General features: G+C 50.4%; 1 protein-coding gene across 4 annotated transcripts in view; it reads right to left on the bottom strand.

Annotated features, from left to right (window-relative positions):
* The window catches only part of LOC101537829 (core histone macro-H2A.1), a 56,760-nt gene extending 43,256 nt beyond the window's left edge, over positions 1-13,504 (bottom strand). For 2 of the 4 annotated variants that reach the window (XM_055141430.1, XM_055141432.1), the window contains exons 1-2: positions 13,300-13,504; positions 3,933-4,137 (exon numbers count right to left, since the gene is read on the bottom strand). In XM_055141430.1, coding sequence (XP_054997405.1) covers positions 3,933-4,104 — 172 coding nt within the window. In that variant the 5' untranslated portion in view covers positions 4,105-4,137; positions 13,300-13,504. The remainder of the gene's footprint in view (positions 1-3,932; positions 4,138-13,299) is intronic. The other 2 variants (XM_055141431.1, XM_055141433.1) reach the window with 1 other exon arrangement.
* Between the last annotated feature and the right edge of the window lie 8,685 nt (positions 13,505-22,189).

Here is a 22,189-nt window from a genome sequence, read left to right as displayed (position 1 = left end):
GCCCAGGGTGCTCAGCTCAGCTGGTCGGGGACGGCTCCCACACCCCCGCCTCAGGAAGACCCAGGCGTCCTAGTCAACTGGCCAAGCTTTACGCCGGACGCCACAGCAAACCAGAGCCACGTTCATCCTTTCTCGCGGCTTTCGGTTCTGTCTCACTACCCAGCTCCCCTCACACTGCCGCTGCTCCTGGCCCAGTCCACACATGTCCCTCACACAGTGCCATGTCCCACGCTTGCAGGATGTGAGCCTCCACGGCCCTTCGTGAAAAGTGGGGGAACCTGGAGAGATCCCCTTTCCCGCCCCTTGGAGACCCATGGCAACACTAGTATGTTAAAGGTTCTGAAAAATCCTTCCATAAAAAAGCGTTACACACTTCTCAGAGGCTCCTAAGCTCAAATAAATTTCTTTGGGGACTGGGAAGAGAGAACTGCGGGGAGGGCATTTGCCTTGCACATAGCCAACCGGAGTCTGATCTCCAGCACCCCATATGGTCCCCCAAGCATTGCCAGAAGTGATCCCTGAGTGCAGGGCCGGGAGTAAGCCCTGAGTACTGCCAGGTGTGGCCCAAAAAGCAAAATAAATCCAAATGCAGTGAGTGCTCCCTGGAAATCTACTGTCTTTAAGCAAATGAACAGAAAGCATTCCCCAATTTGTGCCCAAGGCCCAATCTGCTCCCCAGATTGTTCCAGTGTCCCTTTGGGGGGAGGGGCGCTTCGAGAAACACTGTCCCATAGCACTGTTACACTGAGAGAACAGATGTAACATCGACACCAGACGTCAACTTTCAGTTCAGTTCCGACCCCATCAGGCAAAGAGGAAACAAGTGGCCGCAGTCGTGACTGAGCACACCAACGGCTCAGGATGTTGAACACCACCATCTGGAGCGGCTATTGCACAACAGCTGCACACACAGGCCGAGGATGCAGCTCAGATTCACCTCACTGGACCTCTGCTGGCATGACCTGAAGATCCACACTGATCTTGGGCTGGGGATACGGCTCCGTGGTAGATCATGTGCCTGGCATGTGCGAGGCCCTGGGCTTGATCCCCAGTATATATGTATACTTTTTTTTTTTTGAAGGCTTATAGGAAGGGGAAGGAGGGAGAGCAAAGGGAGAGAGAATAAGGTGTTCAAGGGAGAATGTGGGCTTCACCATAGGCAGAGAGAGCCCCAGTACACACATGTGCTCAGGCAACACATCTGGCAACACATGTGCCCAGCCATATAGGCACAAGCAGCACATGGGTTCAGGCAGCATATGTGCAATATATACTTATTTATTCTGCCAACGTCAAGTCATTGTGGCAGGTGCCAGAGAGGAAGGATTAGCTTTCAGCTACCACTTTTTTCTTTTAAGTGGGGGTGAGCGCCGGGGAGGGGCGGGCAACCAATATGCTCAGGGCTTACTCCTGGCTCTCTGCTCAGAATCACTCCCAGGGCTCAGATGGCCATGTGTGATGTGTGGTATCAGGTTGGTTGAACCTGGGCAGGCTGCATGCAAGGCAAGAGCCCTACCCCCTGCACAATCTCTCCGACCCTTGAGCTTCTACTGGGTCCTTGTGCTACACTAGCCAGACCATCTCCTCTGCATTTTGTGCTCAGCACCACTCCTCCCTGGCATGAGGGGTGTGGTGCAGAGCTGAGGTCTCCGCCCCTCCAGAACAGAGCCATGGACTTTGGCCCCATGAGCACCATGCTCAGATTCAGACAAGGCTAATGGACAGGTTTTCTCTGCGGCACCAAGAGCAGTTGTGTCATGGGGCAATAGGCTTCCTCCAGCCTGTGGCGCTGAAAACTGAACAAAGAAAACTGTGGAAGAAAATGAAGCTGACCTACAGAGTCTAGTGACCATCTAGATACCTGTGACAGGGATGCTGTGGTACTTGGGACCCGGGAAGCAGAAATGGGTTAGCTCTGACCAGCAGGGCAGCTCCCCATGACACCCAAACCCCTCTGTGGGAGGTGGAACAGAGACTGCTGCCCCTTTAGCTGGAAGGACACCAGAGCCCGGAACTGAGGGGGTCTCTCCAGGCTCTGGGGCTCCAGGCCTCCTACAAGAACGAGGCTGTTCTGTGTTTCCTGTCTCATTCTGTCTCCCCAGCTCTCCTGCTGGTACTCACATTAGACATGGCCCTCCTGGAGGCATCACACAATTTCTGCACCTGTTTCCTCATCTGTATCTTGAGAATCTGGAATAGCTCGTGTTCCCGGGCATGCTGCCTGTAAGCGTCTCAGATAAGCAGAGGGACAAAAGTTCTAGAGCAGGCACAGACTCGTTCCAGTACTGCGACAACTTCTCAGGCACAGCGGCTTCCCACAGAGCAGGAAGATACTTATTCTCCTCCTGGGGGAGCTCTCAGTCTCCTTGAGAGACCTGGACAAGGAAGGAGCAGCCCAGCACTTCAGCTGTCTGGTTGTCCACCTTGAAAGAGTCACCTTGTCTAGCTAAGTCTCCCCTCTCTAGCTGTAGGAGAGGTCACTGTCACTGTCACTGTCATCCCGTTGCTCATCGATTTGCTCGAGCTGGCACCAGTAATGTCTCCACTGTGAGACTTGTTGTTACCGTTTTTGGCATGTCAAATACGCCACGGGTAAGCTTGCCAGGCTCTGCCATGCAGGCAGGATACTCTCGGTAGCTTGCTGGGCTCTCTGAGAGGGGCGGAGGAATCGAACCCAGGTCGGCCGCGTGCAAGGTAAACTCCCTACCCACTGTGCTATCGCTCCAGCCAAGATAGTAGGAGAGGTGGCTACAAAAATTAAGGGTGTCCATCCTGTCACCAGCTTGATCATGTGTGAAGCACTAAATGGGAAAAACCTTACAACAGGGTAGAGGGATCTGGGTTCCTCCTCGGCCTGTGTTGATCCTCGGGGGCCCTAAGGAAGTCCTTTTATGCTCTGAGGCTGGGCTCATCGCTGAAAATGGAGAGGAAGGCCTGACCAGCTGGTGTCCCACAATGGCTAGGCAGTTACCCATCAGAGTCTAACCATGAAAAGGTCCAGTGTCCCTCTGCAGAAAGAGCTTGTTTCAAAGCAAGCAGGTCGAGTCCCGGGCAGGGCCAGCTCAGTGTCAACAAGGAAGGAAATGGGCAGAAGAATCAGCTTGTAGGACAAATCTGGGACCATCTGAGCACCAAAGTGAGTAATGACATGGTAGTGCATAACTCATTACATTTGAAAGATATAAATAAGTAAACCAAAACCAATAGTATGGAAGAGAAGAAAAGGGAGTCGGGGAGTTGGACAAGGAAAGTTCCTCTTGACAGAAGAATACTAGTTCATGAGTGTTAGAACAAACGACCAAGACAGAGAAGTAGCTGTTTTATAAAGTACCTTAGCAGCCACAGACCAAGAAAGATCTCCAAGGGTGCTGCTGACACGGAGGGAGAGGGTGTGTGGTGGGGAAGTCCAGCTGAACACCTTCACCAAGGACTGACCTTGCATCACCAGGGACAGGCTAGCCTCGCTGACCCTCTGTCACAACTTCTAATCCCAAACACTAGGTCCACCCAGAAGGAGAGACCATGCAAGATCATTGGCCCGGGCACTTCTGAAACACCTGTGCCACCAAAGGCTTGGGGAAAGGCAGAGAGCTGCTTTGATTAAATCAAAGAGGAAAGCATGGTCCTGAAACGGATCCTGGATTGGGAAAGAAAAGTAAGCACAGGTGTACAGCACATTACCTGAACACTAGGGGACACTCACAGTGGACTGGATAAGGTGTAACAACCAAAATATAAACACGCAAACCCACACACATATGCAGACCCAAACAGGGTGGACAAAGCAAAGGGGACAAAATAGCCATCCACTCCCCATGAGTCTCAGTGCAACTGTTCACTGGCCACCCGAAAAGGCCCAGCAAACCCCAACAGAGCTGTGTGGAAAGGCTCTGTCTGAGACCGCAGAGTCCATGGTTGACTCGGGCACTCACCTGTCAGGTATTCCAGGACAGCAGCCATGTACACAGGGGCCCCCACTCCGATCCTGTACTTGGGGTGGCCTTTCTTGATGTACCGCAGCATCCGCCCCACAGGGAAGATGACTCCCGCCTTGGCGGACCGGGAGGTTTTGGTGGACTTCTTCTTCCCGCCCCGGCTCGACATGGCGGTGGTCCTGGGGGTGGCTCAGTAAGCACTCTGCAGAGGCAAGAGACACAGCGTCAGGCTCGCGGGTACAGCTCTCCTCCCATCAGTGCACCCCAATCTCCTGGGTGGCACAGGACCTGAGAACCCCATGCCTTCGCACTCCAAGGCAGTGTTTTGTGGCCCCTAAAAAGAAGAATGATTTGTCTCTCCATGTTTTATACCATGACATCAATTTTATGGGCCACTTCCACTTACAGGGGATCTGACCATGCCTGCTCTTAAGAGCTTTGCCTTTTGCATCACACAGTTAAAAAGAAAATGGGGTTTATTGGCTACATTCCCCAGATGCTTAATAATTGTGTCTTTATACACGAAGGCTGCGGCGAGCCTGTCTGCTGAAGCCTTCGTAGAAGGAAGCCGGGCCCAGGGTCTCTCTGACAGGACTGTGTCTACCTTTCAACACTTCACCTGGGGAGGCTAGAACGCTCCCCAGAGTTTGGGGTGCAAGTTAGAATTAGGGGCCCTCTGAGCACTGCGTTGGCTGGATGAGCTTCTTTTCAGAGCAGAGAGAAGAGTGTTTTTCTGGCCTGATCAGTCGCCAACCATAGTGCTGCTGAGTCCCCAGGAAGCCTTGGCGGGACCCTTGGTCGACCACAACTCCGACTGTATTCAGGGCATCGAACACAGGATCCCCAACGTCTCCTGGATAGGTCTCCCTTCCCGCGCCTGCTCTCCTCCCATCCTCCTGCTTCAGGTGGATCACACGGCACACTCAAACGTGAGTAGAGTCTGACTCTGGGCTAAAGGCAGGCCCCTGTAACGCCCTGTAAATCCGGGTCTGGCACCTCCATCAAGTCACCATGTGCCTCCCATGATCTGAACTCAGACATGCTTTCCCAAAAACCCCCCCTTGACCCCTTATGTCACATCTTTGCAGTGGCGGTGCCTTTTTGCCAGGTCCTCCTTGGTCCTTTCTGCATACCTTCCTCTGCACTGAGGGTCCCAGCCAGTGCCCCATTCTCTGAACTTAGGTGCACTTCCCACCCCCGTACAGTCAGAACTAAGCCTCTCCCGCCTCCCCCAGTGCAACAACCCCCTCCTCCAGGCACAGCACACACCCTGAGGTCTCACAGCATCCACCCAACACATTCAGGCACTGGCTTCAGGAGGGAGAGCTGGGAATACAGGGAGCAGGGCATACGGCAGATGTGGGGTAGAGAGATAATAAAGCAAGCCACGTTCCTTTCCAGGATAGGGGGATGTCGAGCATCTCCAAAGGCCGGTGCAGGGTGCTGGAAGAGGGGATGGGATGAGTCTGGGCCTGCCCTGGGTGCCAGGCAAGCCTTTCCAAGAGGACACTGACGCTCAGGCCACATGCCCCATGAGCAGGCCTCTGGGTTACTGGCTCATTTAAGTCAGGTGTGTGGACTCCTAGACACCACAGACTTAGGAGTGCCCATTACCTTGACACCCACCCCTCTTTGAAGGACACACCTAATCCTCAGGGGCCCAGAACAGTATTTATTTCACTTGCCTGACAGATGGTCAAAAATGTCAGAGCCGAACTCCCAAGCCCTCTAGATGGGAGTGGAGGTTAACAGATCCAATAGGATTAAGTTGGCTCAAGCCCAGGTCTGTGCTGGGGAGAGGCCAAAGCCTCTTGTGACGTGAACCCCATCTTTTATCTTATCAAAAGGATACCAAGTCTTAATTGATTGCTGGGAACTATCGAGGGTTCTAATTTTTCTGGAGCAATCCATTGGCTCTGTTGCTGGTAAGAGCATCATTTTCTGACAATACCCTGCTAACAAATGTCAAGCTCCAGTGGGCAGGGGATGCTACATGTACACATCTACGTGGCTGTTTGCAGGGAGAGTCACTGGGAGGCTTCCCAGCAGTCTCTTGCTTTACTACCAAACTTGTGTCATGGTTCCATCCAAGGCCTTTGATCTAAGAGCTTTCCCCTCATTCAGCAGGACAGGTCTGATAAGTGATGACTGACCCAGCTCAGCCCCATCACCAGGCTTCCCCTGGGCCTGCCTGGCTGTGTTTTGAGCTGCGTCTGTGTTAGTTCTAAAGAGGAGCCATTAGTGTCTGAGGGATGTGGCAGGCACACATAGAAGGCCTAGACATTCTTATTCCTTAAATCTGGTGCTTCCCTCCACGCTAGCCAAGGGCTGAACGTGCTGGCAAATCAGAGTTCCCCCTGCAGTGCGCACCTGTCCGCTGGGTGCCAGGCCTCTCCGTATTCTGACTGCCCACGCAGGGCGCACTTATATGTCCCCCAGGGACTTTGACTGTATGTCTCAATCCTCACAGTGACAACATCAAGCATCAAACTACCAGACAGGCATCAACCTGAAAGCCTCAATTCCTTCCTCGTGTCACTCTCTCGAGACTCCAACGTATCTTTGGCATCTGCTTCCCCCTCACTCTGAGCCTGCCACAAACAGCCTCAGCCCAGGACCAGATGCCCCGGGCTGCCTGACTTCCTGACCCGCTGCTTTGGCCAGAGCCTCTTGGTGCTGCTTTTCCTGCCTGCCATGTTCTTGGTCCTCTCATCGACCTGCTGACCTAGCGCCCACATGCCTGCCCCCTTCTGCTGGACCCTGAGCATGAAGGGGAATGGCTCTAGGTCGCCACTCTAGGTTGCCGCTCTGCACTGTCCAATACACGTCTGTGTACCTGCCTCCCCGGGAGTCCACTCCTGCCTAGGTCCCAGGAGAGAGCTGAACATCGGGGCTCCCCTTGCTCCAAGTGCCACTGGTTGGTAGAAAAGCATCCTCACATTTCATCAAGTCAAGATCTTCTCTGATATGGCATTCCCCAATATATTTTTGTCCTCTTCCATGGAAGCAGTCCTGCATCTCCCCCCACCCCATGTTCTCATGCCACGTGTAACTATGCATTCTCAAGCTGCAGCCAGAGCCATGACGTAATTCTGACTAAGCCAGGCTCTTCCTAACATCTGGAGCATCACCTTAAAGTCAGGCCATCCCCAGATAATCCCACGGTTATCTGCATTCTGCTCACACTAGAGGTGAGAGCACCCACGTGGTGAGCAGACTGTGAGGTTACTAGTTATTGGGTATGGCCAACACAATCCTGAGAACCAAAGTCAGATCTGGTCTAAACCGAGTCATCGCTCTGCCTCTTACTGCCCCTTGTCCATGGGTTGATTTTCTCTCTCAAAAGGAGATGATGACCCACGGGCCCTCAGACTAGAAGCGTGTGTCTATGGGGCCCGCCCTTCACTGAGCTCTCTGCACAGCTCACACATGAGGACGTGATGTATCGGAGGCATCTTCAGGAACTGATCTTGGATATTTGTAGGGCAACACAAGTTGCTGCACAGACAGGCCTCCACAGCTTCCTTCTCGCTTATGACAAGCCGGAAGCGGGTTTCCATGATAGGCCGATCCATGGATCCAGACTCTTCCCATCTCTCAAAGCCCAATCCCCAGGATCACTGCAGAAGGGAAGGGGCCCTATGGAAGAGCACACGGAGGCTTCCGGGGCTGGCCTGGAGGCAGGCACACCAACCCTGATCATGCTACAGACCAGGCCGCATCAAGCTGCAAGAAAAGCAGGGAACGTCCCCTAGCTTCCACCCCCACCCCTCAAAAAAGAAACCCACCATCTCTCCTGCAATAAACCAACGTGAAAGCTGACTCTGAAGCCGGGGCTGAGTGACCAGTCCAAACCTGCTGGACGCTCTCTGACACGTGTCCTGTACCCCACCCCTCCTGGAAGACAAGACAATCCTACATCATAGAAAAGGGATCTGGCTTTACTCACAGGAGTGAAAGAAAGCTACGCTCTTGTCAAACTGACAAAGCAGTGTCCTTCCCTCCTGGACTCACTGTCCATGAGGGGCCTGGCCAGACAGTAGAAGCCCTCGCCCCTGGAGGAGCCGCCACGCTCTGAAGCCAGTGACGGTCCCAGCTTCCTTTACATGAGGTCGCTGTCCTCTGTGACAGTTCTCAGCACAGGAAGCGAAGAGTCTGTGGTGGATCCCGCAGGGATCCCTGTGGTCTTTATCGCTGCCGCTCCTTCAACTATAAATCAAGCACAACAGACATGCTGGCAGAAACTAGCAGCTCACCCCTGGGCATGCGGTTAGACGATGTTGGACAGGGGCTGCAGAAAGCAATGAGCCAGGCTTGCCTGAGAAGCCAAGTATCCAAGCACAGGCCCCCGAGGAATGGAAGGAAGACTGAGGCAGCATCTTCCCACAGGAATGAGAGAGGTCCCGTGAAGGAGACAGACGTAAAAACAACAAGCCCTCTACCACTCAGAGGGGCAGAGGGCCAGCCTACCCACCTACCCACAACTCTACACCTCCCCCAGAAAACACCTCTCCGGGCTCCTCACTGCATCACACACCACCTTCCTCCACTCCCACAGCCACCGTCTGGCACCTGACACTGGCTCAGCCTGGAAGACAAGCTCAGACATCTGGGGCAAGGCGACCAAGCTGTCCCAGAGCCTTCTCTGTTGATGCAGACCTCCCGGGCACTCCCTTCTCTGGTTCTTCTGTGGCTGTCTGTGCCCACAGCCATCGTCTCACACAGGACAGCCCCATGGCAGACTCAGCCCCCACTCACCGCCAATCCATCTTTTGCTAATCCCAGCAACCAGGACTCCGCCAGGTCCAATTGCTCCCACTTCCTCAGTAGACAATCCTGCTATGGTCCCTAGCCCAGCTAAATAATCCCTCCGAATGACCCCCTCGCTTCCCCGCCATTCTTTCCCTCCTTCCTCAGCATTCGTGAAACACTCTGCAGATGCATTTTCTGGCCTGACTACTACGCTAGCGCCTGCTGCTAGGAACACCCAATGCCAGCCACCCTGGGCAGCATTCGCAGTAGTGGCATCTACCCACGTGCTTCTCCATCATGATGAACACACCTGTGGGATATGCTCGCCTCTGCATCTCCAAGACCCCATGATCCTACTGACCCCTGCTAGGTTCACAAATGCTGGCTGGTTGGCAGCTTATCAGTTGAACTTTACAGCAAGAGGGGTTCTCTTGACAAAAGACAAACACAGAATTTCAAAGGCCACAGGGCTCTGAGATGTGGCAGGAACAAGCAGGAAAGGGAATTCTCTGGAGCCATGAATATGCACCACACAGACAAATCTCCGTGGGAGCCCCAGACCTTCAAAACGCAGGAGGCCTGTGGAGTCATCTTGGGGATTTCTAAAAAGGGAACACTCCAACTGCCTGGTCATGGAAGGGGAGCCATACAGAGGACTTAAGGCTCCTTGACAAGTCCATGGCTCCAGTGACCTCTCCTCTTGTCACAAAATAGGCTCAGTAACACAGACAACAGGAAACTATTGCCAATCTGCAGGAGACAGGCCCCGTTAAAGCATGGGGAAACAGATCATCACAGCACTCATGAACCCACCGGAAGAGTCACTGTGAAGTTTGTATTTTATTATCTCCGCAACGAACATGTGCATATTGATCCTAAACGAAATATTGATTAGAACTGCTGGGGAGCTGCTTGTCAGCTGCCCTATCCCCAGTTGAGGGAGGAACCAGCTACCAACACATGTGTCACTGTGGTGGGCAGACAGCCCCATGCATTCCCTATAGCTGGATAAATGCCCACATGTCCAGACGCATTTGTCACCTTCCCATCAACTTCAATCAGGAAGGCAACTGAGACCCTTAATTCGAAAGCCCAGGACACTAATCCTGTTTTCAGTGTTCGCACTCGTTTACTTCTATCACACCAAGTGATTAACGGTATCATTGCTGTCATGTCCCCAGAGGCAGGTGGATATACTCCACAGCTCTCTCACAGAGCTGGGGGTTCACAAGCTGCACTCTAATTGGCTCAGAACGAAGAACCTGCTCTCACACTCAAGCCAATCAGGAAAAACAGCTCTCTCCATTCATAAAACACTCCATCACAGGGTGAGCTAGATGAAGAAAGAAGCTTCAGCGTGCCTCTGTGAGCCAAGGGACTGCAGAAAAGGAGAGAAGGATAACTGTGTCGACAGCAAATAACTCCTCAACTGCATGTTTTGTTTCAGCAGACACAACTACCTTGTGTGTTAGGTTTTAGTGCTGGGGTAAGACGCAAACAACAAGTGCGATTCACCATGAAACAATCTGCAGGCAGCCAACCGGGATTGAACCATCCCCTCTGGAATGCACCATGTTGCACGCTCCAGAGTTGCATTCAATTTTAATTGTCTGCTCTACGGGAAGAAAGAAAACCTGACTTCACACTGTCTCTCCTTTGAGACAGCGTCATACTCTTAAGATAACCACTCTAGTGGAAGGCCATCAGAGGAAGAGCTTGAGCACAAGCTTCATTAGGGCAGGGCACTGGCGTGGCACTCAGCATTTGTTGAAACCTTAAAAGCTCCCTGTAGGAATAAAGAACATCTGACATTATCTCTCTTCTGTGCAGGGTCCTTGATAACACCCTACTGCTCTGCAGATGAGGTCTATGTCCTTTGGTGCAGTCTTTTTGTTTTATATTTTGGTTTGGGGGCCTGGCTCTGCATTCAAGGATCACTCCTATTGGTACTCAAAGAGACCATATGGGATGCTGAGGTCTGCCGAGTGCAAGGCAAGCATCCTACCTGCTGTACAGTCCTGACTTGGTTCGTCTGTAATCAGGATCCTTTGATTGGCCCCTTTGGCCCACCAGTTTTATCTGACTCCCCACTTGCATCAGCCATTCCGAGAAAACGCCAGTCCTCCATTCTGAACTCTGCTCTCATTGTTTGAGTAAGACTCTGCATATGGGGCTTGGTTCCCCAGGCTTCTAACACGTGTCTCCTCCTGCTCTCCTTCCCCCAGCCAACTTCTACATGTCCTTCGTGTTCCTCATCAGAGCTCACTCCTGACTAGTTCCCATGCTGGGAGCACGACACTAGCCATCAGGCCTGTGTCCCCCTCCTCAGGACTCTCCTGGTCAAGGCTGTGCCCCCAGCGACTCACCATGACTGGTTCTCAGGAAATATTTGCTGAACGGCTACACCTCACCTGGCAGGCTTGATCCAAGCAAACAAGCTATACAACTCTTTGGAATGCAGGGTTGACCCACTTGAGATCATTCATAAGGGTTTAGGTGGGGCTCAGGGTACTTCTAAACCCACAGAACATGAAGGGGGACCCCACAGGAGAGCCTCCACTCTACCCTGCCATTTTCCAACCTATTAAATTGGGGGGGGGGGGGCTTTAGAAAAAAACAACATAAGTATATATCTGATAAGTGTACCACACAGTCTTGCTGGTATTTGTCAACTTGGGCTTTTCAGTTTATGCTTTTTGTTTATTTAGAAGTGGCTTTAGGCTATGTCAGCCCTGAAGAGATATCAGTGCTGGGACCCAGATGCAGGAACTCCAAGCCTGCCTAGCTCTGTGGTCTTCAGAACCAGAATAAATGGCAGTGAGAAGTGATCCCTCACTGCCTCGCCCAGCCCATTCAGTAAAGACCAAAGCAGAGGCACCAAGTTGTGGACCAGAAGGCTGTTTGTAATGTTGGAGACAACTAAATGTTTAGTATGAGGTGAGTCCCCCCCCCTTCTTTATCCTGAGGGCCCGGCCTCAACTTCCAATCTCCCTGAACCCCCTTTCCTGCTCCTTCATGCATTAACAATAACAACCATTTAAAAAAAAAAAAGAAAAAGAAAACCTGGAGAGATTTCCCACGCTCCCAAGACTGGAGGTTGGGGTGGAATTAAAGCCTTGAGGATTGTTTTTGTTATTGTCTGGTGGAGAGGGGAGGCATGGCTTTTAAAAGCAAGACATCCTTATCAGGGAGCATCTTGCACAGAACTGAGATGACTACCAACTTTGGTTAGTTGCACGCAGTGTTCATTCCATTTGTAGCAGGAGGTGTCCACTGCAGAGTTGCCAATCTCTCTCAGAGCAGACTAACGCCCCTGAGATGGCCTGTGGTAGGTGGGAGTCTCAACTCCAAAGCAGTTCACAATCCCCCCCCCCCAGTCTCTACCCACACCCGCCCCCCCTTGACTGGAGCTCCGGAGCCTTGGAACAAAGCACTCCCCTGGCCACAACCCCTTTTAATGGTAAAACCTCAAACCACAAAGGTGGAAGAAAACGAGAAGCTAACAAGGAATCCCGTTCTTTAATTGTCTATTCTCATGCGCTGTTTATTGGATCATTAAAATTTTAAAAGGACTTGCATGGTAATTGTAATCCTTGAAATCAAGGTTCGGGGGCGGGCGCGTTCTACAGAAAATTTCACTTTCTAATTCAGAAAATAGGCTTCTGAACATCTTGGCCTGAATCAAGAACCTTCCGACCCATCCGCTGACACCATCCCGCCCCGGTGGTCCCCGCAGGCGCGCACACCTGTTGTCAGGTGACCAGGCCAGCAGCGTCCAGCGCGCTCACCTTCTCCTCCTCGCCACAAGGCCCCTTCACGCCACCCCCCACCCCACCACCCCGTGAGCCTCCTCCTCCACCCCGACCCCCCACCACGGGCCAGCTCCATCCTGGGATTCCGCAGCCTTCCGGAGTTACCTTCAAAAAAAAAAAAAAAAAAAACTCCCAACCACAAAGAAAACAAAAGGCGGCCCGGGAGCCCGGCGACAGCGGCCGGGGATCCCGTGGCCGGTTCTCTGGCCCATCCCTGGCCATCCCCGCCCCGCGTCCGCCTGGCTCCGTTCCCGCCGCGCAGCCCCCCACCCCCCACCCGCACACCCGGCCTCCAGGCCGACCCCGAGCCCACGCCGGCGCCGCGGCCCCCGGCCCCCGGCCCCACGCATTGTGCCCGCGAGGCCCCTCGCGGGCGCCTCACCAAGTCCAACTCCGCGCACCGCCACCCGCGGGCGCGCAGGCCCCGGCCGCCGGCCAGCACCGCGGCGCCTCCTCGGGGCCTCCTCCGGGGCCTCGGGCCCGGCCGGCCGCTGCGGGCAGGGTCGCCCGGGGGAGGCGGGCGGGGCGGGCGCCACTGTCTCCCCACAAAAGCGCCCCGGCGCGGGCCGCGGGACGCGGCCGCGGGAGAAGTTGGTTTCCGGGTTCGCGCTCCGAACAAAACCAGGGAATAGCGCGCGGCACGGCCCGGGCCCGGGAGCGCGTCCGGTGCCCGCGAGGCCCCGACCTGGGCCGCGGGAACCGCCGCGCGCCGCCCGCCGCGCGCCAGGCCCGGCCGCTCCCCGGCGGCTCCCGCGGCCCCGGCGCGCGCGGCGGCGAGGGGGGCCCCGCGCGGCACTTACGGGGCAGCTCGGCGGCGGCGGCAGCAGCACGGGGTCCGGCCGGAGTGCCCTGGGGTCCGCTCGCGCCTTTTCTCTCCGCGCTCGTCGCCGGCCCGCCCGCGCGCCCGCCTTCTCGTCGCTTCCCGCCCGCGCGTCCCGCGCTCGCCCCCTCCGCCCGGCGCCGCTGCCGAGTGAACTGGAACCAGTCGCCGCGGCCCCGGGATTCCCACAATGCACAGCGCGCCGCTCGTCACATCCCATCCCGGCCCCGCGCGTCCGGACACCCCGCCCGCGCCACCCGGCCGCCCCGGCCTTGACCCCGACTCCGCGGAGTGGCGCGCGCGGGGACCCTCGGCACTCGGGGAGCACCCGTTCCCCTGCCGCATCGGGGCCCTGGAGGCTGGCTCGCGGCGCCCTTGGGCATCCCGCCCAGACGTAGGGTCTGGCCCCAAATGTGGGGTGCGCCCGGAGCCAAATTCTTAGAAAGGGATTCCCCCTACACACACACACACACACACACACACACACACACACACACACACACACACACACAGAGACGCACACACACGCACACACGCCCCTCTGACACGCGTCTCCCGCGCGAGCCCCACTCTATGTCTTGAGCGACACTTACTGAGCGCCCACTGTGTGCGTGGTCCTGAGCGTGACTACCGCCAACTCATCTCTGCGAACCTTATCCCGGGAGGCACCATAGCTGTTACCTGCACGCACTCCTCCCTTCCCAACCCAGGCAAACCTGCCATGCACCTCCGAACCCCCCACTGTTTAAAATACAATTTTCCACCAAACCCTGCTCTGCCCTATGACTCACTACTACACGGGCCAGTTGCTTTGCGCATTGGAAGCATGCTAGTTTGTTACTTCGATTCAACAAGCATTCGCTATTGGATCCAAGTTGGAATTTCTTGATATAAATAGTGGTGGTTTCTATCATACACGCGCTGTAAACTGCAGTCTGGCAGAAAGAGGAGTCACTGCAAAGCTTATCTGCATTTCCAAAGTGATTTCCGCACCTCGGGTCTCTTGAAACCTGGACCCTAAAATAGGGACCTTCTCTCTCCTGCCCCACCCTTCCTCCGAGGTGTGGAGCTTGAAAACACAAAGGTAGCTAGCCAAACTGGAGCAAATTTGGATAACAATACACTCCCCGCAGGGTTGTGGTGATGCTTAAAGTCCCACTGCTGGGCGGGAGTGGAGATCAAAGACCCCTCCCAGCCTTCAGGCTGCGGAGGCCACTGCCTCCCCTCCCCCTTGATCCCCTTACAGTACTTTTTCAAAAGTTGCAATACAGAGTTTTGGTGTTTTTTTTTTTAAGTTGCATATATTCAGTCATTCCATTGAGAGCGGAGGTCAGACAGTGCCACTAAGGATGAGTTAATGAGAAAAAAACAAAGCACAAATCCCTGCCTTCCTGAAGTTTTCACTGTAGGTGAACAAAAGAAATCGCAAGCACTGCAGCACTGTCTTCCTGTTGTTCATCAATTTGCTCAAGCAGGCACTAGTAATGGCTCCATTGTGAGACTTGTTGTAACTGTTTTGGGCATATCGAATACGCCATACGCCATGTGTAGCTTATCGGGTTCTGACGTGCGGGTGAGATACTCTCAGTAGCTTGCTGGGCTCTCAGAGAGGGACAGAGGAATTGAACCTGGGTTGGCCGCGTGCAAGACAAATGCCCTACCTGATGTGCTATGGTTCCAGTCCCATGCTATGACTCCAATCAGGTGTAAGCCCTGAGAGAGAGAGAGAGAGAGAGAGAGAGAGAGAGAGAGAGAGAGAGAGAGAGAGAGAGAGAGAGAGAGTAAACGGGGAATCCGCCTATGGAGGAGAATGGGGGGGGGGGGTGGGAGAGGGATACCGGGAACATGGGTGGTGGAGAATGGGCACTGGTGGAGGGATACTCGATCATTATATGACTGAAACGTAAACATGAAAGTTTGTAAGTCTGTAACTGTATCTCACAGTGATTCACTGTGACTGTCACTGTCATCCCGTTGCTCATCGATTTGTCTCCATTGTGAGATTTGTTGTTACTGTTTTTGGCATATCAAATATGCCATGGGTAGCTTGCCAGGCTCTGCCGTGTGGGTGAGATACTCTTGGTAGCTTGCCGGGTTCTCCAGAGGAACAGAGGAATCAAACCCTGGTCAGACGCGTGAAAGGCAAACGCCATACCCACTGTGCTATAAAGTACTTACTTTATAAATATGTTTACACAAATATCACCATCATCATCATCATCCCGTTGATCGTCGAATTTCTCAAACAGTTTCAGTAACGTCTTCATTTGTCCTAGCCCTGAGATTTTAGAAGCCTCTCTTCACTCATTCTTTCCAATGGTGCCTCATTGGAGGCTCTTTCAGGGTCAGGGGAATGAGACCCATGGTGATTCATTAAAATAAAATAAAAAATACATTTAAAAAATCAGGTGTAAATTCTGTGGAGAAACAGAAGGGAGGAAGAATGGTTGAGGGTGTAAGATGGGTGGTGGAAAAATCTGATAATGCTATATTCAGGGGTTACTCCTGACTGCACTCCGGAATTACTCCTGGAAGTGTTTGGGGGTGACCATGTGGGATGGCTGGGATCAAACTTGGGTCAGCTGCATGCAAGGCAATGTACGATCTACTATCTCTCTGAACCCAGGAGGTCTGACATCCAGCAGGTGACTTGAAGGAATTGGGATAATAACAAGTCATGTGAATGTTTGGAGAAAGTTCCTGCCTTAGGAACCTGCAACTGCAACTCCCCTAGGTGGAAAAGTCTCTCCCGACCTCAAAAAAATTAAAAAGTAATTATATGATATAATGTTGCTAATGTGATAGTAACAATCATGTTGCAATATATAAATGTATCAAACCAACATAGTGTGCACCTTAAACATACTCTAAGCTTTCTGTCTCTAACACCTCTCAATTTCTCAAAAAAGAATATTGATGTGGTAGAGAAATATGTGAAGGCGAAAGTAACTGGAGATGAAACTAGAGAAATGATTCTTGCGGTCCCCAAACAAAGCTTTAGCATATCTGAGGGTCCCCCCTGACCTTGTTGGGTGCTACAGAAAACGCGCAAGTTTGTTGGTTGTTGTGCTTCCCTGGGTCTCTGGGAAGACTCCTCAGTTCTGCAGAGACCAGCGACCTGGTGAGGTTTCCGTGGGGCGTAGTAAGCCAAAGATGTCTGTCATCATTTATTCATGCAACTAACAGCTGCCGAGCACCTGCTCTGACCAGGCTAGCCAGACACCTGGGAAGACACACCTTCAAGCTATGTTGTGATGCTGTTAAACCCTGGTTCCAAATATAAGCAGGGTTGGGAGACATCTCCAAGACATGAACCACATGCATTCTGTGCTCGAGGCCTCAAGTTGGATCCCCTCTCTGCCTGCCCCACTCAGTCTTGTGCCACCCATTTTAGTCCTGGAGGCAGAATCTCCCACCATACAAAGTTCTCTGAATGCTGCTGGGAGGAACCCCCAACCAGCACCTGGTGTGACTTCCCCAAAACAAGAACAAAAAATAAAACAATAACAACAACAACAAAGTTTGAGGAAGATAAGAAAGAAGGGAAGAGAGCTGGGCAGCAGGGAAGGCCAACCCTGTGGAGGGCCGAGAGGTCAGGCCCATGCAGCTCAAGGGTCCGCCAGATCCTCAGTGATGACCTCACCTAACGCAGAGGCGAATCTCCCTGCAATTAATTGTGATCTGCAACCTTAGAGTAAGTCACTCCTTTAGTTCTACTCCAGCATGTGTTTCTGACACAGTTCATTTCACTGGGGACTTGGAAGTGACCTTGTTGTCCTCTCTTCAACCCACCCCATGCCCCCTGGCTCACACATAGCCCGTCATTTTCATCCTCACCATAGACCCCGGGTCAGGCTATTTGTAAGACATGTCTGTCCCCATTTGGCAGAGATGAGATCACCACAGAATTGAGAAGTCAAGAAATCTACACAGACCTGCACCAGAGTTTAAATCCAGCTTTTTCTAGAACCTGTGCCTTCATGGTTCAGGCATGAGGCTTCTTTCTCATTAACCCCCCCCCCTTTTTTTTCTTATTTCCTCTTCCATCCATCATACCTCTCTGCCTGCCTCTCCAATTCAGAGTGAATCTTTGTGTCCCCACTCAACCAGGCACTGCAATCTGGATTCAAATTCATTCTTCCCTAAGGTTGGTGTTAGTGCCAAGCACACCCCTCCAAGCCACCCTTGAAGGCTCCCCAGAAACACTGTCCCCTAGAGCTCTGTGCCACCTCCCTGACCTCTTCCTTGGAAAACCTCCTCCCCTTCCCCACCACTCCCAATTGTGTCTGTCCCAAATTTCCGCCTTGGTGACCTGCTACCTTCCCAGAACTGCTCAGGGAATTTCACCAGCTTTTTTTTTTTCTCTCTCTCTCTCTCCAATTGCAAAATATATGCATGCTGGAGCCCGTAGCCGCTTGACACTTCCAAAGTCCACAATATTGGCAACCCAGTAGAAGCACCAAATTAGATGGGAAAGTAACAGAAGCCAACTAAACTTAAGGAACAAAAACATCAACACAGAAGGTTCAACTAACAACGAACAGCTTAGTAAGCCCTCACACAAGGACTTCATGGCCCCAAGGTGTGATATAACAATTTTCACAAATTGTCTTTGACTGAAGTATTTTTTTTGATAATTTCATTAGCCCTTTATTTGTAACAAGCAATTATTTTCTGCCTGCATAGGGAGCCCAGAGTAGGGGGAAGGTGGGAAACCAAGAACAATGGTGGAAGGAAGGCACACTTTGGGTGGGGTTGGTGTTGAAACACTGCATATCTGTAACTATATTGTGAACAACTTGGTAAAACACTTAAATACAAAAAAATTAAATAAAATCACTAATAAAATATGTACTTTTATTCTGACACAGTTCATTTCATTGGGAACTTGGAAGTGGTTAATCCTTTTTCTCCTCTCTCCAACCCCTCTTCCATTCATTTCCATCCATTTAAGATGGATGGAAAATATTTATTTTCATGCTCATCATGAAAGTTTTAGAAAATAAAAATGAACAAAACACAAAAATCACCTGCTAAGAGAACCACTGCCTCCTTCCAATCTTCATTTCTAGATATACCAATATTAGATATACAAGGGTCCCTCCAGTGGCTAGCACTCATCAGCTGCTTTAAGACTGAGTTAGTCATTTATGAACTTAATAACAGCAGGACTTGGATTGTTTGGATTCAGTACCCCTTTACTCAACTCAAAAGAACTGAAGATCATAAAGAGCTTTTGTTTATGTGAGTTATGTCCACCAATACTTGCTTATTGAAAATTAAGAATTTCTGGAGCTCTGGCGATACTGAGCAGCAACTAACACGGCTCCGGGTTGTGGGACTGGAACATATCCGAGCCGCGCGGCCGACCTTTTCTAAAAACTGAAAACATACAATCTTTTAATGGCAAACCAATTATCAAATGCTTCCTTAGTAGGGCTGTCTTCCTTGGGGGGAAACTCCAACAACAATAGTGAGTTTTGTTTTGCAATATGGAATGTAATCAAGGTAGAGAGAAAATGAAGTGAAATTCATCAGTTATACAGTTGGGGTGGGGGGCGGGGGCGGGGGGCATACTGGGGATTTTGGTGGTGGAATATGGGCACTGGTGAAGGGATGGTGTTTGATTATTGTATAACTTAGACATAAACCTGAAAACTTTGTAACTTTCCACATGGTGATATAATAAAAATTTAAAAAAAAGAAAATTAAGAATTTCTAAATATTTATTACTATATCCATTAAATAGTGTAGAACCTGAGCCTTCATGGTTCAGGCACGAGGCTTCTTTCTCATTAACCCCCCCCATTTTTTTTCTTATTTACTCTTCCATCCATCATCCCTAAAACATGTAATAAAACATAAAGCATGTACATGAGTTTTATGTTAATATAAATATTATATTATATGTGATATACTTTTGATATAATTATTTTATTTTCTAAAAACTTTAGGGTAAAAACTTGGTGTTGCTTTATTATTTTGCATACTTCTTTAATGTCTTTTATTTTTACAGTATTTGGACCACAACCAGAGCCATTGCCCAGGGGCTATTTGAGGGTAGCTCCTGACTGTGCTGAGGGATCATATGGGGTGTCAGGGTTGGAAGTGGGGTTTGCTGAATGCAAGGCAATGCGTTAACCCCTGTACTATCTCTCCAAACCCTAATGTCTTTCACTGAAAATAGCTAGATCCTTGAGTCTTCTTTTTTTTTCTGCTTTTTGGGTCACACCTGCAAAGGGGTCGCTCCTGGCTCTAAACTCAGGAATTACCTCTGGTGGTGCTCAGGGGACCATATGGGATGCTGGGAATCAAACCCAGGTCGGCCGTGTGCAAGGCAAACGCCCTACCCGATGTGGTATCTCTCCAGCCCCAAGTCTTCTGTATTCAATATATTCAATCAGTGGCTATCTGTTGTTCTATTTGAAGTGGATATTTTTAAAGTATGTATATCAGGCCAGAGCAATAATACAGCAGGAAGGGTGCTCGCACATGGCCAACACTGGTTTGATCCCCGGAACCACATATGGTCCCCTAAGCCCAGTCAGGAGAGATCCCTGAGAACAGAACCAGGAGTTAGCCCTAAGCACTGCCAGTGCAGTCCCCAAACAAGCAAAGAAACAAAAATGTATGTGTATATCTAGCCTTACACAGATAGTTGGGGGGAAATGGAGGATTTAGTAGTATTTTCATGTAATTTGAATGTCCCTTTAATACGGGAACACTGGCATATACCACCAGGGGTTCACACTTGCATGTGGCTTAATTAACATAAACATAGCCTGCATCAACATGTGAATGCTATACCAAAATTTTAAAAAACAGTTGTTTCATTAAGATTAACAGCAGTGGCTTGCTCTTCAAGTCCAAGTTCTCCCTTGAACATATATCTTCCTTACTCACCTCTATGTCCCTTTGCTAGCTTGCTCGCTTGATCTTCCTAGTTTTTGTGTTCTTTCTTGAACATTACTTCCTCTTTGTCTTTCTCTCCTCTCACATCTTTCTAAGTAAGTTTCATTTAATGAAAGCAATTTTGCTTTACACAAAAATGAAGGACTAACAACAGGGTAGAATCTAAATCCAACCAATAGACTTTTAAACTTGGAAATATTAAACTCTATATTCTATCGTATCTCTTGAATAAACCTTTTGGCCATGATTGTGTCCAAAAATACATATACTGTTCGTTGGCAAAATAATGTTTCACAGAGTGATACGGACCTCCCAATATTCTTGAAGTGAATACCTTCCATTGTAAGGGATCCAAAAATGACACTTCTTTGATATCACCACTGAAATAAGAAGATGTGTGTGTGTGTGAGTGGAGGACACATCTTGTGGTGCTCAGAGATAACTCCTGATGGGCTCAGAGGACCATATGGGGGTGCTGGGGATAAATCCAGTTTGACAGCTTGTAAGGCAATGTACTATCTCCCCGGCCTGTCAGAATACTTTTACATGCTGGAAAGCTGTCAGGCTCCAAGTGGCAGGTGGAGGGTCATATCTGCCACTGGTAACAGCTTAACAGTTCCTTTTCTTGAAGAGGAAAAGTCAAGTCAGATCTATCAACTCCATCCAGTGTGCATTGGTACTTACATGGGCCTTAGGCATCTTTGCCTTCACTGCCTTTCTTCTATATAAAAAAGTAAGAAACACTAATTAGCAATTTCAGCACAAACTTCTGAGTCTATTAACACTCTCTATTTGGTGGGGCACCATGCTCCCTACTTGAGTCTGAAGAAAAAATACTTTGTCTTTCCATCAGACCCCATTGGAAACAATTTCAAGCACAACAGTATAGGAATTAATGGGAAAATTTGTTCCATTTCTTTCTAAATCAGTTATTTTGAATAATATCTGAAATTTTTGAATAATTACTGAATAACTGAAAGATCAGTGATTTCATATAGAATAAAATCTTTTTACATATAATATTAACATGTTCGTCTTTGTACCAATGCATATCTTCTACCAGTACTATCATAAAATATCACTTTAGATCTATTTATAAGGGAAGAGACCCAGAAAGGCAAAAGTGCCCCAAACTCAGGAACATAGTCATGCAGGCTCATTGTCACTGTTTTCAGTAAAAAAGGGGTCCTGGGGCTGGGGGTGGGGACAGAAGATGGGGAGGAGTGTGGTATGGTTCATTTAGCTCCCAACTCAGTCACACAAAAGCTTCTCAGGGCAGTCACCACCATTGCTTGTCAGGCAGGCTCTGTGCAGATTTTGTTAGTCTGCAAAGCTTTTTTAAAAATGTCTCCCAGGATACCCTGCCACAGTGGCAGGGTGGGGTGGGGGGAGACGGGACTGGGGAGGGGGGGAGGGATGTTGGGTTTACTGGTGGTGGAGAATGGGCACTGGTGAAGGGATGGGTTATCGAACTTTGTATGGGGGAAACATGAGCACAAAGATGTATAGATCTGTAACTGTACCCTCACGATGACTCTCTAATTAAAAATAAACTAATAAAAAAAATAAAAAATAAATAAATAAAAAAATGTCTCCCAGGAGTGAACAGCATCCCAAACTACAAACACTTATATACTCAGAGTAGCATACCACATTGGATGGGGTGTAAAATACAAGGTAACCAATCTCAAGTAAGAAAATATTTGCACACAATATTACACCTGTTAACAACATGCTAGTAATCTCACACAATGGCTTAATGGCTCCAAAGTGAGATACTACGATCTTCACTCACTTTCTTCTAAGGAAACCTTTTTTGATCATTTTTAGTGAATTAGTCATAACAAATAATATAAAATAAAACATCTAGGGCCTGCTATCGGGACTGCAGGTGGTGGTTGCGAAAACTGGAAATAATGGTTCTGGGAAGGTGCAATGGTGGTGGGATTGGTATTGGA

Source organism: Sorex araneus, chromosome 6 (assembly GCF_027595985.1).
Source record: "Sorex araneus isolate mSorAra2 chromosome 6, mSorAra2.pri, whole genome shotgun sequence".
NCBI lineage: Eukaryota > Metazoa > Chordata > Mammalia > Eulipotyphla > Soricidae > Sorex > Sorex araneus.
The sequence above is the reverse complement of the archived record's forward strand: the minus strand, read 5'-3'. Positions and strand labels throughout refer to the sequence as shown.